The 18,296-nt window shown below is 37.6% G+C and overlaps 2 protein-coding genes across 3 annotated transcripts in view; both read right to left on the reverse strand.

Moving 5' to 3' along the window:
• Positions 1 to 15,440, reverse strand: part of LOC107653370 (polymerase I and transcript release factor-like) — a 19,170-nt gene extending 3,730 nt beyond the window's left edge. The window contains exon 1 of the mRNA XM_016440074.1: positions 14,364 to 15,440. Within this exon, the coding sequence (XP_016295560.1) occupies positions 14,364 to 14,915 (552 nt within the window). The 5' untranslated portion in view covers positions 14,916 to 15,440. The remainder of the gene's footprint in view (positions 1 to 14,363) is intronic.
• A 774-nt stretch (positions 15,441 to 16,214) lies between these two features.
• LOC107653379 (V-type proton ATPase 116 kDa subunit a-like) overlaps positions 16,215 to 18,296 on the reverse strand; it is a 28,369-nt gene continuing 26,287 nt past the window's right edge. For both annotated transcript variants that reach the window (XM_016440085.1, XM_016440091.1), the window contains 3 exons: positions 18,031 to 18,148; positions 17,520 to 17,691; positions 16,215 to 17,170 (listed from right to left, as the gene is read on the reverse strand). In XM_016440085.1, coding sequence (XP_016295571.1) covers positions 17,077 to 17,170; positions 17,520 to 17,691; positions 18,031 to 18,148 — 384 coding nt within the window. In that variant the 3' untranslated portion in view covers positions 16,215 to 17,076. The remainder of the gene's footprint in view (positions 17,171 to 17,519; positions 17,692 to 18,030; positions 18,149 to 18,296) is intronic.

The raw sequence follows: 18,296 nt of genomic DNA on the forward strand, positions 1-18,296 counted from the left end.
CACACACACACACACACACACACACACACACACACACAATGCTCTGGTGCATTTTTGCATATACAGTTTCAGAACATGTAACACAATTTAAAAGAAAACATCTTGAAAAGAGCTATAAATAGCATGTTTTATCTTTGTGTGGTTTAAATGTTCAATTGCATTTTGGGGTTGTAGCTAGTAAACAGAACCGGCTCACCTAGAGAACCAAAGTCTTCTGAAAGACTGAAATGATAAAAAGCTCTTATTCAGTCTCTCTTGCACATTCAACTAGGGCCGTGTGAGCAATTCAAAGAGATTTATCACCAAAAAAAAAAAAAAAAAAAAAAAAAGCAGAATTCCCCTGGAGTACTCTTTGCAAATAAATACACTCATTCAAGCACAAACACAACAATGCAAAGTCATCTATTTGAGTGAGACATGGCAACATATCTTAGCCACATCAATTAAAAGGGAATGTCAGCAGATATTTGAACACAGTATGTAGGTTAAAAGATACTTGAAAACATCCATACTTGGCAAAAAAAAAGACATGTGTTCAACCCATAAAACAGATGCTATTTTGAGAAGGAGAAGCATAGTGATGGTATCAACTCTCCGCTTGTAAGTGATCATATTATGTTATTTAATCATATGCCAATGTAAAGACAGCTGGTTTATTCCTTCTCTTGATCATAATGGCTGTATCCAAAAGTATAACACACCCTCTGGTGGTCAAAAGAAGAATTGACACTATGCAGGGCTCTTCTTACAATTTACAAATAATCATCTCTCTGTTATCCCCGAATCCATTTTTTTTCCCTCTGGCCCCGTGCCAATGAAAGTCCTCGTAAACTTGCATGCGTTTCCCTTTCTGGTTCTGAAGGCTGATGATGTATGAATGTGTTTATTTTAGGCTGACCTTTCCTCTCTTTGTATTCCATCTGTCTCATTCCCTGAACAGTGCTCATTCATTCACTCCTTAACCACCTATTACTGTATCACTATTCCGTTCTGCACCCTAACCAGTAAATACTGATGCTGTCGCCATAGTAACTGCATCCACTGACTGACTCACAGACTCAGAGTCAAGCACTGGACTGAAGACCTGCAGGTACTGTGCTGTGCGTATGTGTGTATGTGTGTGTGAGAGAGACATAACAGACACCTAATAAACATCCCAGATAAACTGCATAGTGTTAGATGTGAGCTTTACTTTATGTCTTGGCTGATTTTAGTGATGCCTCCATTTGAGTTTAGCAGCTACTGTTTGTCTTACATTCATTTGCAATGTCAAAAATGTCCGTATTTTGATCCAAAAAAGTTAGTCCTTATGTGAACCTGGGTTCGATAAACACCCTAAAACTCCAGAACAAGCCAGAATATAGAGGTCCGGAGATGTCTGATGTGTTACACAATGCTGGAAATGTGCAGTGATCATTGCACATACACCGCAAACACTCAATCCAAACAGTCAAAGCCAACAGGGAGAACTCAGTGTAAACACACATAGAATTACTGAGAATATATGTAAATACTGGGGAGGTATATGGATTCAAGGAATACCGAATGGACTGCATTATATTTTGCGGTTGAATCACAGATGTTACGATTAAGATGGCACATTAGCAACTGCTCCTAATTATTTCCACATGTCTCCATTTCCTCTGTATTAAAAGGGTCAAGATCCACCCGTAAACATAAAAGTAATTTGTAATGTAAATTTACAGATGTGGTCTGTAACAGCAAGCAAGTCAAAGATTTTGTTTGTCATAAATAATGACAACACCAAAAATCAGACAATTTTAATTAAAAAGCTGAAATTAGACAGTACTGGTAAAACACGTAATTCAAAATATATTTAAATAAAATAACATTTACATTATTCAAATTATTTTACAATATATTACTAAAATTAAATAGAATTATCAAATCAGTCTAATTTAGACAGCAGCAATTATTTTAATTAATTAATTAATTATTTTAATTACTAAATCCATAAACAGAGCTTGTATTAAACACTGAATCTTAAAATAATTACAGTGCAGAAAATAACTGTTGTCAGAGACTGATTGAAATGAGTGGTAGCACTGTAAATAAATATCTGCAACTGCCATGATTTCTCTTATAAAGCAACAGGCAACTTTTAATGTAAACCATTGTCAAAATCATTGAAATCATTAAATTTCTTACCAACGAGAAATAAGAAAGTTAATACTGTGTATTGTGGCCATTACTGGAACATATCACCCAATACTAAGGTGAAAAGTGCCAAAACCCAATCAATACGCACAGCAAAGTCCACTTTTAGATAGATTCTTATAAATATAACAATTTCAATTATTGTAAATGTAACAATTTTAGCAAACCAAATGCCTAGAGTCGAGTCAATGTCAATGTCAATGTCACTTTATTTATAAAGCACTATTTAAAACAACAGCTATTGACCAATGTGCTGTACATAAACATTAAGCAATAGTTTCCAAAAAATAAAATAAAGAATAAAAGTGAATACATGCAAATTATAACATGACACTATGTCATTTGTTAAAAGCCATTTCAAACAAATAAAACTTCAGTTTTTATTTAAAATTACCTACAGTTCTGGCAGTCCTAATACTAGCCGGCAGGCTATTCCACAGTTTTGGCGTAGCTACTGCAAATGCCCGGTCACCTCTGAATTTAAATTTTGTTCTTGGAACCACTAATATTCCCTGATTTGATGATCTCAAGGACTTCCCTGGGTCATATTCCAACAAAAGATCAGTAAGGTAAGAAGGTGCCAAGTCGTTTAGAGCTTTATACACCATTAAAAGGACCTTAAAATCAATTCTGTAGCGAACCGGCAACCAATGTAATGACATTAACGTTGGTGTGATGTGTTCATATTTTTTAACCCCAGTCAGGAGCCTGGCCGCTGCATTCTGAACCACTTGAAGTCTAGAAAGTAAGCCTTGACTTATCCCTATATAAAGTGCATTGCAATAGTCGAGCCTTGATGTAATGAGGGCGTGAATAGCCCTCTCAAAGTTCTTATAAGACAGAAAGGACTTCACTTTTGCCAGTGCTCTTAGATGGAAGAAACTAGATTTGACCACAGAGCTGACCTGAGTATCGAACTTCAAAGCACTATCCAAATAGACTGCCAGATTTTTTACACAGGGTTTTACATATGGAGAGAGAGAGGGCCAAGATTAAGATTGGATTTTTTTTTTTTGATTCAGGGTGCCCAAATACAAATAATCTCTGTCTTATTTTCATTTAAATTTAGAAAATGTACAGCCATCCAGGCCTTTAAATCATTAAGGCAGGATAGTAGAGAGTCTAAACAGTGTTTATCTTGTTTTAAGGGGAGATAAATTTGAGTGTCGTCTGCGTAGCAATGAAAGGAAATGTCATATTTCTTAAAAATTGAGCCTAATGGCAGCATATAGATGGAAAATAACATTGGAGCCAGAATGGAACTCTGGGGGATTCCACTCGTAAGTGGGGCTGTACTAGATACAAAGTCTCCAATATTTACCGAAAAGGTTCTATTTTCAAGAAAAGACTTAAACCAATTTAGGGCTTTCCCTTTGATGCCTGCGCATATCTCTAAACGGGACAACAGGACAGTATGGTCGACTGTGTCAAAGGCAGCGCTTAAATCCAAGAGCACAAGCACGGCAGAGCTACCAGTATCCACAATTCTCAGTACATCATTTATCACTTTAACAAGTGCTGTTTCTGTAGAATGATATTTTCTAAATCCAGATTGAAAGACTTCAAAAATCTCGTTTTCTGTCAAGAAATTGTACAGTTGCTGAAAGATCACCTTCTCTAATATTTTAGAGATAAATGACAGTTTAGAAACCGGTCTAAAATTTGATAAAATTGTAGGGTCTAAATTTGGCAGTTTGAGGAGTGGTTGGACAGAGGCCTGTTTCAAATAATCAGGTACAATTGCTGTTTCTAGGCATTTATTTGTCAGTCCACACTGTATATATATATAGAAGGATCCCCATCTAACCCCCTAAAAGAGGCGAACAATTACCCAGATTAACAGCGATCTGTGGACCATGGCACCATAACAACCGTTACCAAGACAGCGGTAAAAACATTTGGTGCAGTCGTTCGCATGACATATACAGCTAAACAAAATCAGCCGGTGATGAGTAGATAACAGCTGTTTGTGTGTGTGTGTGTGTGTGTGTGTGTGTGTTAGAGGCATGATGTTGAAAGGCATGTTAAAGTAGAGGCACTGAGCAGCTGTTGACTTCTGTTGGGTTCAGAGCAGCAGCTGTACAGCAGAACTCCTACTGAGAACCAGAAAAAAAAATTATAATAACTTTAAGCATGACTTTAGTATGGGTTTTGTGACAGGTATTACAAAAATACAGTCTCTCTCTTGCATAAGAGACAAGATCTCTGTTGTGCCAGTCAGGACACCAGAACCACAAGTGCACACGCACTAGTTTTTCAAGGGTAAGACGCCATTAACAAATGAATAAAACAGGCGCAACAACACACACTACTGAATCTGTCTCTAAAGGTTATATTAAACTACTGCGGTTGAAACAGGAGCCATCTACTGTTTTTATATATCTGACAGCTTCATAATGTCAAAGAGGTAAAGGCTTTTCAACCATTAACTTCCTATATATCCTATATATATTTCCTATATATATTAACTTCCTCAAGCATTAACTATACATATACAGAGATGGGCAGTATTTTATTTAAATGTATTTAAAATATGTATTTAATTACTTTTGAGTATTTTGTAATTTGTATTTTGCTTGACAAAATCAAATGTAATTTTTCATTAAATACTTTGAGAGACAGTAAGTTGTATTTGAAATACTTAAAATACTTAATCAAGTAGGTCATTTTATTCTCAGATAATACACTATCTTTCTTCACTTGTGCTAACAGTACTGCCAACTATAGCCTATCATCACAGTTTTTCCAGCTCGGCCTCGGGGTGTCTCCCCTCCCCACCGCCCCCACCCGAAAAAAGTCGTAATGTAAGCGGAGGAAGGAAGGATCATGATACGTCTCTTCGGTGCTTTCCTCGAGGTGGCCTCCGCCCCGACGGGTACCCTGCAGGCCCGGCGCCCTGCCGGGACTGTGGGTTCAAAGACCCCCCCGTAATAGGGAGCGCCCGTCCGGGGTTACGACCCCTCTTTTTTTTCACAAACTGTGACGCGTAGCAAGGCCTTAAACCTCAAATAAAGAGTACAACTCTCAGCGGTGGATCACTCGGCTCGTGCATCGATGAAGAACTAATGTGAATCGCAGGACACATTGATCATCAACACTTCGAACACACTTTGCGGCCTCGGGTTCCTCCCGGGGCCATGCCTGTCTGAGGTTCGCTTTCCCATCGATCGGGGCCTCCGGGTCCCACGGCTGGAGCGTCGTAGGGGGTGGGGGGTCTCCCCATCCCCCTCCGTCCTCCTAAGTGCAGACCGCCTCGGGTTGCGTCCCCTCGCCTCCCCGGTCCTTCTCCCGTCATCCCCCTCCAGGGGGGGAGGGCAGCACCTCGTCGGCGCGAGGACCGGAGGTCCTCCTCCACGGCTGCCAGTGAGTCTCCCGCACCGACTTCACTGCTTACCCCCCAGGCCGTGGGCAGTGACCTCGCGCCTTCTCTCCTCCAGACGGGGGAGGGACGGGGCCCCGTCCTTCATAAAGGGTGCTTGAGGTCCGTGGCGAAGTTGGCCACCCATCTGACCCGTCTTGAAACACGGACCAAGGAGTCTAATGCACGTGCGAGTCACAGTGTGTCCCCGATCCCCCACGGCGCAGTGCAGGTGAAGGCAAAACATGGAGGAAAGACATCATCAACTAATCCATGTGACTCCAGGGGATTAACCTCAATTTTATGAAGCGTCATGAGTGCTTTGTTTGCATGAAAAAAAATAATACTTTGCCACTTTATTTACGAAAATATTATCCAAACACATGCATTGTGGTAGTGAACACTTTTTTTTTTTGCGCAAATAAAGCACTCACATCACTTAATAAAACTGAGGTTAAACGACTGGAGTCACATGGAGTCTTTCCAGCCGTTCTGGGCTTTGAATGTGTAAGTTGCATTGCTGCCTATGGAGAGACAGAAAGCTCTCGGATTTCATCAAAAATATCTTCATTTGTGTTTGGAAGATGAACGAAGGTCTTACGGGTGTGAAACGACATGAGGGTGAGTAATTAATGACAGAATTTCGGAATTTTGGGTGAACTATCCCTTTAATTCATCTATGGTTTCATCTTCCAATTGGGGGGAACAACAATGAAAGAAGATGTTTTGGTGCTCAGTGCAAACTGGCTAATTATGCACTAAAATATATACTATCAGATATTGCTCACTAATTTTATAACAGTGTAATTTTAATAAACCTCATCTGTCGACATGATGTCGGTGAATCACATTGGCCGTTGCTCGCTCGCATTACTTGAGTGTGTGCAAGAGCATTAACAATAAGTTGCTGGCCTCAGTTCAGTTAATGGCCACCAGTGTCGCTAATAACAAGGGTTTCTGAATTCTACATAAGGCCTGTATCAGCTACATATCAGCATTTTAAGGAGTTAATCTTTACTGTTGACAGTGAAATAGCTTGAGGCATCCTCTTGAGTAGGACTAGGTGGTACAACAATACAGTTATGCAGGACTGCTTTATTTTTGACATGCTGATAAAGAAACAATAAAGGAGCGATAAAGAAACATGAAAAAAATAAAGCATAGACATTCTTGATAGAATTCAAGCAAACACAGTCGGTTGTGTCTTAAGTGAACATTAGAAATTAGAAGAAATATGGATCAATATATTGGATATATAGAGCACTTCTCTCTCTCTCATGTGTGTATCTAACTCCACTATTACTAAATGTAATGGCACTGTCTCTTGCACTTCAAATTAATGCTTGAGAATATTGTTTGTATTTTTGTATTTTCAAATGACAAATTACTTGTATTTTAATTAAATACATTTGATGAGCAAATATTTGTAATTTGTAACAAAATAATTTTGATGTGTTTGTGCCCATCTCTGTATATTTATATCAAATTCTGTTCTGTGAACCAAATAATCTAAAAAAATATGTATCATGGTTTCCACAAAAATATAAAAATACCAATATTAAGCAGCAAAACTGTTTTAAACATTGATAATAATCAGAAATGTTTCTTGAGCAGCAAATCAGCATATTAGAATGATTTCTGAAGGATGATGTGACACTGAAGACTGGAGTAATGAAGCTGAAAATTCAGCTTTGCCATCACAGGAATAAATGACATTTTAAAATATATTAACATAGAAAACAGTTCTTTTACATACTAAATAGTATTAACATTTTACAATATTACCCTTTCTGCTGATTAAACAAATGCAGCCTTGATGAGCATTAGAAACTTTTCAAAACATGAAATAAAATTACAGCAACTCACGCCTCATTTATTCTCAGCCCATTCATCAAACATCGCATTCTGGCCCGGACACACACACTTACACTGAACACACACTGCTGTCTGGGTAAATATGACACCCTGAATTCAGCGCAAAAATAGAGCAGAGCCCATCAGTAATGTTGAAGATCACGCAAAACCCCCATAAGTCACAGCCACACCTCATCGGTTTCCACCCAGCACACCACTACAGATGATGTGCACCCCTAAAATAGTATGTTTTTGACATGCATGTTCACCACAGGTGCACAGCTGCAAAAGCGAATCATTAAACAATACAATAAAAATGTCTTCAAATTTGGCACCAGTAAAGAGGTTAGAAGTCAGTGGATATTTCAACAAATAAAATAAAAGGAACCTCATAAGGCTCTGCTTGCATTTATAAATTAAACTGTTCTGGTACTAACTTCCAATGATAGCTTCTGAGAATAATGATGTTAATGTCAGTTCTGAATAAATCAATTAAAATGTCCATTTATGAAATATTAATGTGTGCACTCTCTCCCTCTCCCTCACACATGCATTGATCTGTGCCACACACACACACACACACACACACACACGTCACCTACAGGAGTCCAGTTTTACAGGGTAATTTATGTAGGTCTCAGAGGTCTGTGATTAGATATCTGATAAATGCCAGTAGTGTAACCTGCAGCCTCAGTGGACATTCCACCAGAGAAGACTGAAACGGAGACTTCACGAGCAATTTAATCCACACACACAAACATATCTGCACACGCACACACAGACTCATTGTGAAATACTATTACAATTTTAAATAACTGTTTTCTCTTTGAATGCACACTGTAAAAAATGATAGTGATTTTATCAGTAAAAGACTGTAAAAATGCTACAGTAAAAACCGTACTATACACGGTACTATATACTAAAAATCATACTGTACATGGTGAATAACTGTAATTAAATTTGCAGTAAATAACTGGAGCAAACTGTTTAAATTTGCTCCACTGAGGCTGCAGTGTTTTTTTACAGTAAAACACTGTTAAAGGGGTCATATGATCCCTTTAACAGTCCAACTCACTCAAAAGTCTGCAATCACAGTAAAAATCTATTTTTATCCTCTAGAAATAATGTTATTGTAGTAAAACCAATAATTTATATTATTAATATATAAATACATTATAGTAATTATTGTTATATACATTTATGACTACATAAATAAATACATTTAACATGGAAACCAGATGCTCTTTGGATCATCTCAAGACATGCAGCATAACATAATCATCAGACTGTACACAAATTTGTGGCATTCATGTAGCTTAGGCACATGGACCAAAAAGTGTGCATACTATTGTATTTGATTTCCAAATTCAGTGTCAATTAATATGCTAATAATATAACTTGTGATTGTTTAAACTGATTTAGAATAAATGAAATACAGAAGCATTTTCATGTGTGGTTCAGACTTTTGGACCCCACTGTATGTATATGTGCACATTTGCCTTCTGGTAAACAAATATGCATATCTAATTCTGCATGCAGGCAATGACAATATTTGTATATGTTGCCACTACATAAAAATGAATTGCATATATCAACAGTGCCCATGTTTTTCAAACAGCTAATGCATGTTTTTGAGTTTGCTCATTCCCAGGAGAGATACACAGAAAGTGTTCTTTTCTATGTGATCCCTCTGGTGCATCTTCTCCGATTATCCCTAATAGACTGTAATGAACCTCATTAGGCAACATCTGCCCAGAGAAATGATGGGAAATAGCTAACAGAACAACATTTCACAAATATACCAATGAATGACCTCACTCTCTCCTGTCACCTTCCATCATTCAGTTCCATCTGCATTAGAGGCCAGTTCCATCACCACTGTTTCCCCCCCTGCAGCCTCTCAGAGCAGCGCTGGAAGGAAATGACTCGTTAGTGGGGCTAAATACAGTACGGCTGGTGTAGGGTAAACAACAGCGAAGTGCTGGAACACACTGAACCTAAGCCTGTCTACATCTTACATGCACATTAGACGCTTCTGCTGCAGCGCAATAATGTCACCGATAGAAAGGAATAATAACATAAATACTGTAACATAAAAGAGTCTTTAAACACAATTATATAACGGAAAACAATTAATGTAGCCTACGATCCACTGTACTGTCAATCACTATAACGATATAGGTGACAGTGGCTGATGTAATTTGCTGTATTTAATTCTGTAAAATGGTAATATAAAAAGTTTATTTTATTTTTTAAAATACAGTTATTTTATATTCATGTAAATTGTCACTGTCAATCACACTGCTATAACGATATTACTATCCAGTAGATGACAATGGCAGTTATCTTGCAAGGTAATTTATTGTATTTATTGCTTTAAAATGTAATTTATTGCATTTAATATTAAAATGCATTTTAGTATGTATTCAATAATATAATTATGTAAGTTATGTATTAACCATTTATGTATTAAAATAACGTAATTAATACTAAAATTCTATTTATTTTAAAATATATTCTTGTAAATTGTCACTGTCAGTCACACTGCTATAAAGATATTACCATATAAGTGACAATGGTAATGATATAAGGTAATTTACTGTATTTAATACTGTAAAATTTAATTTTTGTATTTAATACTAAGAGCATGTAATCGATATTACATTATATTTATTTTATTTTAAAATATTTTTAAAAATATTTTTATATTTATGTAAATTGTCAGTGTCAATCACACTGCTATAATGATATTACCATATAGATCTCAAAGTCGTAATTTATTGTATTTAATGCTGTAAAATGTATAATTAATTTATTGTATTTACCACAAAAATTTTGTTTTAGTATGTATTTAATATTATGCACTTAATAATAACATGGAATTAATATTAAATTATATTTAGTGTATTTAAAATATAATATTTAAAATATAATAAATATAATTTATATGATTTTTTATTGTGAACTGTGAGAAATGGTAGGACAAAGTTCATTGCAAAAGTCAGGCAGTACTTCTAAAACTGAAGGATTCTCTTTCCCTCTGGACTGACGGTAGTGTCATTATGGTAGCCTTGCAGACATTACCGCATTCTGCACTATAATTAGACTGTAAGGGAGAGTTTGAGGGGGGATGGGGGGTCTCAGAGTAAGTCTCCAACCATCTATACTGCGATCCAGCATGCTCTAAACACACTTAATCTGACTCCAACACAGTCCAGCTCGCTTGCACAGGACTCTCTTTACAACTGCGCTCCACACAGCAGCGAATTCATCTACCCTACACACTGATCTAGCATTTTAGCAAAACACCAAAGGACGAATACACTTTCTACATATGAAGTGTGGTGTTATTTTTAGAGTAACTAAACCGTTTGCACCGTTGCACTTTTGCACAGTATTTCAGCACACAAACATTTGCTAAGCTTATTCACTGAATTGACACTGGCATGAGCATTTAAAATCATGTCATGATCATTCTTTCAGCTCAAACACGCCTATATGTCTATGTATATTACTGAATGTTATAAAAAAGGAGATATTTGTTCACATAATTTCTCTTGATCATACTTTGTATCACAGCCTGGTGGAGAACTGCATTATGCAAATTGCATATTCATATTCTATTGAAGTACAGTAAGTTCAGCTATGATAAAGAGTGTGAGTAAACCATACACTCTCAATAAAGAAAGGTTCAATTGGGAGTTACCATAAGATACAAAAGCTAAAAGGTACATCTTCGTGCCTTATTTATACCTGAATAATACATATTAGTATGTAAAGTGTGCATATTAGTACCTTTTGAAAGGGTACCGCCCCAGTGACAGTTTTGTACCCTTTTTCAGTAATGCAAAGATATAGATATAAATCTTAATGTCTTCATCCTATACCCTCAAACACCAGCCAACTATCTGCCACAGCCAGCTGTCTCACACACCACAGTGAGAGAGAGACACACATTAAGGAAAACGTATAGGCCTTCTCTTTGTGAAGGCAGTGTGCAATTACCTTATTTCCCAGAAAGCACATGTACGTTGCTAAGATGTCTGTGAAAGAGTGCATCATCTGCAAAGCATTGCAATTTATTTTAAGAATCCTATTTGTGAACAAATACAATAATTCATCTATGATAATTAAATCGTATGCACAACTTCATTCAAATTGACTATCACTCAAAAGTTTGGGGTCAATAAGTTTAAAGAAGAAATTACTTTTATTCTGTAAGAAAGAATGCATTAAATTGATCACAAATGAGAATAAAGACTTTTACATTGTTGCAAAAAATTGTATTTCAAACAAATGCTGTAATAAATGTTTTTTGAGCAGCAAATCAGCATATTAGAATGATTTCTGAAGGATCATGTGACACTGAAAACTGGAGTAATGATGCTGAAAATTCAGCTTTACCATCATTTACATTTTATAATATATTCAAATAGAAATCAGAAATAGTTATTTAAACTGTAACAATATTTCACAGTAGTACTACTAACTGTATTTTTGATTAAATAAAGGCAGCCTTGGTGAGCATAATATACCTTTTTTTAATATTAAAAACTCTTACTGACCCCAAATTTTAAAGGGTACATAATAAATTATAAATGTATTACAAAAATATCTAATAAATGTTACTCTAACATCCAAAGACAAGAAAATCTACCAGATGAAAGTGCGTGCATATGATACAGTGGGGAAAATATTTATTTGATCCCCTGCTGATTTTGTAAGTTTGCCCACTTATAAAGAAATGAAGGGTCTTTCATTTTTATGGTAGGTTTATTTTAACGGATAGAGACAGAATTACAGGCCCGTTTAAAGTTTGCCAATGAACATCTAAATGATTCAGAGGCTTGGGAGAAGGTACTGTGGTCAGATGAGACCAAAATTGAGTTCTTTGGCATTAGCTCGACTCGCCGTGTTTGGAGGGAGAGAAATCCTGACTATGACGAACACCATCCCTACAGTCAAGCACGGAGGTGGAAACATTATGCTTTGGTGCTGTTTTTCTGCTAAGGGTACAGGACGACTTCACTGCATTGAGGGGCAAATGGACGGGCCATGTACTGTCAAATCTTGGATGAGAACCTCCTTCCCTCAGCCAGAACACTGAAGATGGCAGAATGGATGGAAGACTTCCAGCATTACAATGACCCGAAACATACCGCCAAGACAACAAAGGAGTGGCTCAAGAAGAAGCACATTAAGGTCATGGAGTGGCCTAGCCAGTCGCCAGACCTCAATCCTTAAAAAAAATCTGTGGAGGGAGCTGAAACTTCGAGTAGTACGAAGTCATGTTTTGCTTGGGGATCTCATACTTATTTCACTCACTGAAATGCAAATCAAATTCTATACCTTTATATAATGTGTTTTTTCTGGATTTTTTGGTTGGTATTCTGTCTCTATACATTAAAATAAACCTACCATAAAAATTAGACCCTTCATTTCTTTGTAAATGGGCAAACTTACAAAATCAGCAGGGGATCAAATATTTTCCCCACTGTATCTCTGCAGTAGATTTGGGTGATATCTAATAATACCAAATATAAAAAAATACTACTACACGTTACTCATTACAAATATTACTAGGTAGGTAGGTAGATAGATAGATAGATAGTGACGTGACATGTGGCCAAGTATGGTTACACGTACTAGGAATTAGTGCTCTGCGTTTAACCCATCCAAAGTGCACACACACACAGCAGTGAACACACACACACCGTGAACACACACCCGGAGCAGTGGGCAGCCATTTATGCTGCGGCACCCGGGGAGCAGTTGGGGGTTCGGTGCCTTGCTCAAGGGCACCTCAGTCGTGGTATTGAAGGTGGAAGAGAGCGCTGTACATTCACTCCCTGCCAGACTTGAGACTCGAACTCGCAACCTTTGGGTTACGAGTCCGACTCTCTAACCATTAGACTTCCCCTTCAATAGATAGATAGATAGATAGATAGATAGATGCAGTTAACTCAAGGTATGTGCTGATCCAGTATTGTTCAGAGGTTGCTGTGAGGTTAGACTGAAACCTTTGAAGGTTCACTAAGGAGTGGGCTGACACTTTATGATACTGAGTGGGAAATTCAAGGCCAAGCCCTGCAGAGGAATCCATGTGTACTCCAAAAGAGACCTGGGAAGGAAGACTGCAAATCCACACTCATGCAGCGGACACTAGCAAACATGATCATGCTTATCAATTATATTAGTATAGTTCATTATTATAGCACATTATATTAGTATAGGACATGAATTATATAAGTAGATTCGCAAGCCTTTCATGGCAACTAAAGTGTTTGATTGTATTATAAAAATCTAACAAAACAGAAGGTGGTCTAAGACTTTGCCCATTTTTTATTTATTTGTTTTTTGGTGTATCCACCTCAAATACACTTAGTAATAGATTGAACATGAAAAAAAACACATGAAACTGGATTTATACATTTATAAATGGTTTGAAATCAAATCATTTATTAATGCGTCTCGGTCTGAATATGATCACATTTAATTTTTTCCCCCCAGATTTCTATAAGTTTGCATCATTACTATGAGCCAGTGTGGAACTGTTAGCAAAAGCAGCTGCAGTCTAAACAACAAAACATCTGGTCAAACTAAAATTGCTGTTTCAACAGTTGGATTTGTTCTAAAAAAACTAGAACAGCAAGGAAAAGACCACAGACCACCTGAACTCAAGCTTTTATAACCAAACACAATTAGCTCTAGTTCCACAATCAGAAGGTGATCTAGCCCATTGGTTAGAGCTGGGAATGGTAACCAAACTACTGTAGGTTCAAACCCTGCAAGAACTGAGCCATGCAGTTGAGTAAGGGTTGCTTGAGGGTTCCTTTTAGCTGCTTTTGAATTAAGTATGAGCTAAAAGACTAATTAGTATCCATTAGTTAAGACAAATGAAAAGAGACGGGATGCCAGGCTTAGATATCAAAGACTTTGCAATCAGACGTTCTGCCAAGCACCCATTACTCACCTGGAAGATGAGCACTTTGAAGTTCTTCCTCTTGAGGAGCTCATGTTCATTGTTCTCCAGTTTTTTTATCTGTCCCGCTTGCTTCTCCAGGTCCGTGCGCACACTCTTCACGTTGACGTTCACCTTCCGCACCTTGTCCAGGAGCTTGTTGACCGTCCCAGCCGTTCCAACATGACTCTTCGCCAGCTTGGCCAGTTCTGTCTGGATGCTGCTCATGTTCTTCTCCATGGTCTCCTGCTTGGCCTCGAGACCTGTCTGAGTCTGCTGGATCTGGTCCACCACACCTATGATATGGTCTAGGAGTGCCAGGACCATCATACCGGTAGCCTGGGCCTCGGATTTCTGGGCCTCACCACTGCCACCTCCATCGAGTCCTGGCCCCAACACCAGGTCCACCTCTTCTGCTGGGTCATCGTCATCACCTCGTTTTGATTTGAACACCTTGGAGGTGGTGGCAGGTTTGGTGGCAGCAGGCACCAAGGCGACCTCCTCATCGTCATCAGAGACTTCGGCGAAGATGGCACGCTCCAGTTTGAAGTCTGTGTCGGCCATGGCTTGGTTTCAAGTAGACTCCGATGGAACACACACAAGCTTACTTGCAGACAGAGGGCAGAAGCATGTACACTTGTGGCACTTGTGTGCAAGAATGCCGTCCTAGGGTAAAAATAAAGCACTAAAAAAAGACTTGAATGACAGTAGACACCTAGCAATAGGAGCGGAATGACTCCAACTTGCAAGCAACAAGCTTCGGCAACTCTTTCAAACTCTTCTTGGCTACTTCTAACCAATCTTTCTTTCAAGTCACATGTACTACCTACTACCACCATGCACTACTCTCTAGGTTTGCTATAATGCCTCAAACTTTCCCTCCCTTCCTCTTTTCGTCAAGTCTACTCTGGGACCTCGGCCAGTCGGTGGAAGCAGACTCTCTCTCCAAGGTTTGTGGGAGTGTGTGTGACCACAGCTCCCTGTGAAGCCCGTCCGTCAGGTCTTCCATTTCCCTCCTTAGTCCAGCCCTCTACTGTGATCACTTACTGTAAGGTCACACCCACACTGACCCTTTAAGGGGAGTCTCCACCCTCCCTAGAGCCTGGCAAGGGACACAAGAATACATACCCACCCCATTCATTTACGCAAGAGTATGAGACAAACAACTCAAATCGATTTATGACTCATTAAAGTGTAAACCTGATCTTGAAAATAGTCAAAGACATGTTGCGCTACTGGAAACACCATAGGCATTACAATAAAGGAGTCTAGATAAATGGACACTTGTATAACAATAACGTTTTTAAACTTTGTGTTTCAAGTGCATTAATATTTAGTTCAACAGGACAAAGACATTTCTGTTTGTATGGCTCCGATGGCGTTTGCCAAGTTCCAGACCAGAGTATGAGAGTGGTGTGGAGTGGAAGCAGAGTTGTGTGATTTTGATGAGTGAGGAGCTGTTTTATTTATTTATTTTTAATGTTCGCTTATCACCCCAGCATCACTGGAATGAGAGTTTCCTCTCTAGCAAGTATGAGCGATTAAAGGACTCTTTAAGATGGGAGAGGGGAAACTATAAAGCTTGGTACTGTTTGTTTGTGTAGAAAAATACTGATCAAATTTTGCCTGAGTATGAGTGCTGTCTTTCTAAATATCAGCTTGGCTACATTGAAACCATAGCAATAACACTAAAAAAAAAACAGAAATATTATGTAATGTTTATTAACATTAAAATTTTAGGTATCATATACTATACTATAAATTATTAATAATGATTATTAAATTAATTGTATTATACACATATTGACATGATTCATTAACATATATTTTCTCACATGTATGCAAAAAACAAAAAAAACTAAATGAGTTCTGGTCCACTCCTTCCCCTTTATTGGCAAACAAAACAGACATAATCCCTCAACTTCACTAACTGCTTTTACTTGGTATAGTTAATTTCTCCAAAACTCCCTCTGACATCTATCAAACCAACACATTTTCTTCAGGAGCCAATGCATGCGAATGTTGTAAACTCATTTCTAAACAACAATCAAAAAACCCAGAACTGGGCACTGCAGCAGATTCATGAGATTGACATAATTTAGATGTGCATTTGCATTTAATCCTAATAGCAAACCACACACCAAAAAAACAAACAAAAAAAAAAACACCGGCAACACAGTTCAAAGCTAACTAAAATATAATTATTCTTTACTTATGTTTTTGAAGGAATGCAAAGATCTGCAATAAATCTGAGGGGATTATCTGCATCTATTATTCAGATATGCTTGATGAGGATATCATCGTCTCAGCAGAAGCTTGTGAAATGCCATAAAGTGAAGCTTTCTTTGCTGTATTTGAAATGAGGTCCCTTTGCATGAGATCTATTATATAAATGTGTCAACTTAAAGGATAAAGGATACATAAAAAACAAACTCTAATAATTTAAGAGACTGGTTTGAAGTTATACAAAACGAGTTTGAATTATTACATACCATATATATATTGATGCAAGAATTGAAGAGTTATGAAATCGTTGCGAATATGTTTTGCAGATCTATAATTTTCAGCTTCAACTAATTACATCTTGTTTACCTGCTTGTAAATTATTCCATTTCTTTCCTGATGTAGAACACCTGAGAAATTTAGAGCCTTACAAAGTCAAAGTGTTCACACAAATCATGAAATCTCACAAGCAATCTGATAGTTTGGAGGGAGAGAATGAGGTTTAGTCTTCAAACTTGCCCTCCAGAATGCTGTCAAATGTAAAAGGCATGAACTTGAAGCCTTGTCCAGTGTAGAATTTATTCTGGAACTCCACCCTACAGAAAATAAGTGGGGAAACAAGGTCAGTGGATTGCAGGGCATAAAAAAATACAAAAACGAAATAAAATAAAATAAAATAAAATGTGATTATTTTCTAGCACCATTTTTTTTGGACATAGATTAGATAAAAATCGTGGTAGCATCTTTTCAGGAAGTGAGTTCGGTTTTAGAATGCAGTTCTCACAAACTAAATTTTGTGTGTAAATATCACTCAGAAGAGTCAATCCAACTGTGATTAACTAGCAGTGTGTATGTAGCCATTGATAGGGGCAACAAAGAGTCATCTGCTCTTTAAACTTTAAATGCTTTAATTTATAAAGGCAAACATTGTGCGTGTGCACTTACCAATGCAATCTGAGAGCATGAAGGAAGGCAGACAGCCCTTCCATGATCAACAGAATAAACACTGTCAGTGTAGCAAAGAAGGCAAAGATGATTGACAGGGCAAAGAATCCACCAAAATTCCTAGAAGCGAGGCCCATGTGCATCACCATTGACCACAAGACCTCAGAGAGCTCTGTAAGAAAACAGAAACACTTTTTAAGAAACACCTTGTAAACAATAAAAAAAATTGAGAGGAAAAACATACTGACATTTGTACAGGGTTGCAATTCATGAATTTCCATTACATGAATAGTGCATGGATTTTATTTCATTTTTTATTTATTAGAGATTACAAAGACTTTAATTGCTAGTCTATAAATTAGAACTAAGCATAAACTAATTTCTATGTATTTCCCAGGCCTGGAAATCAGTTCCAAAATTCGCTGATATTACCAGGTTTTTCATGATCATGGGAATTCTGTTCATACTTCCTTTGGGTGGAATCAGTACAATAAAAGTGAGTATTACTTACGTGCATGGGCCAGACTCAGCGCCCAAAGCCGTAGATAAGAGGCGGTATTTGAGATGCAGCCTAAGCAGTATTCTATAGTGTGAATGGCTTGATGCACTGTAACATCTGCAAAATCAAACTAAAGAGAGAAAGAAAGAGAGCAATAAGACCAGTTCAGACTAATGAAAATACAAACATCTAATCCCACTCCCAGCTCAATCACAGCATGATTAGCAGCCCTGAATCTCACGGGCATGAGAACAAAATCACAGCACAGGGCCTTTCAG

Source organism: Sinocyclocheilus anshuiensis, unplaced genomic scaffold (assembly GCF_001515605.1).
Source record: "Sinocyclocheilus anshuiensis isolate Anshui unplaced genomic scaffold, SAMN03320099.WGS_v1.1 scaffold2013, whole genome shotgun sequence".
Classification (NCBI taxonomy): Eukaryota; Metazoa; Chordata; class Actinopteri; order Cypriniformes; family Cyprinidae; genus Sinocyclocheilus; species Sinocyclocheilus anshuiensis.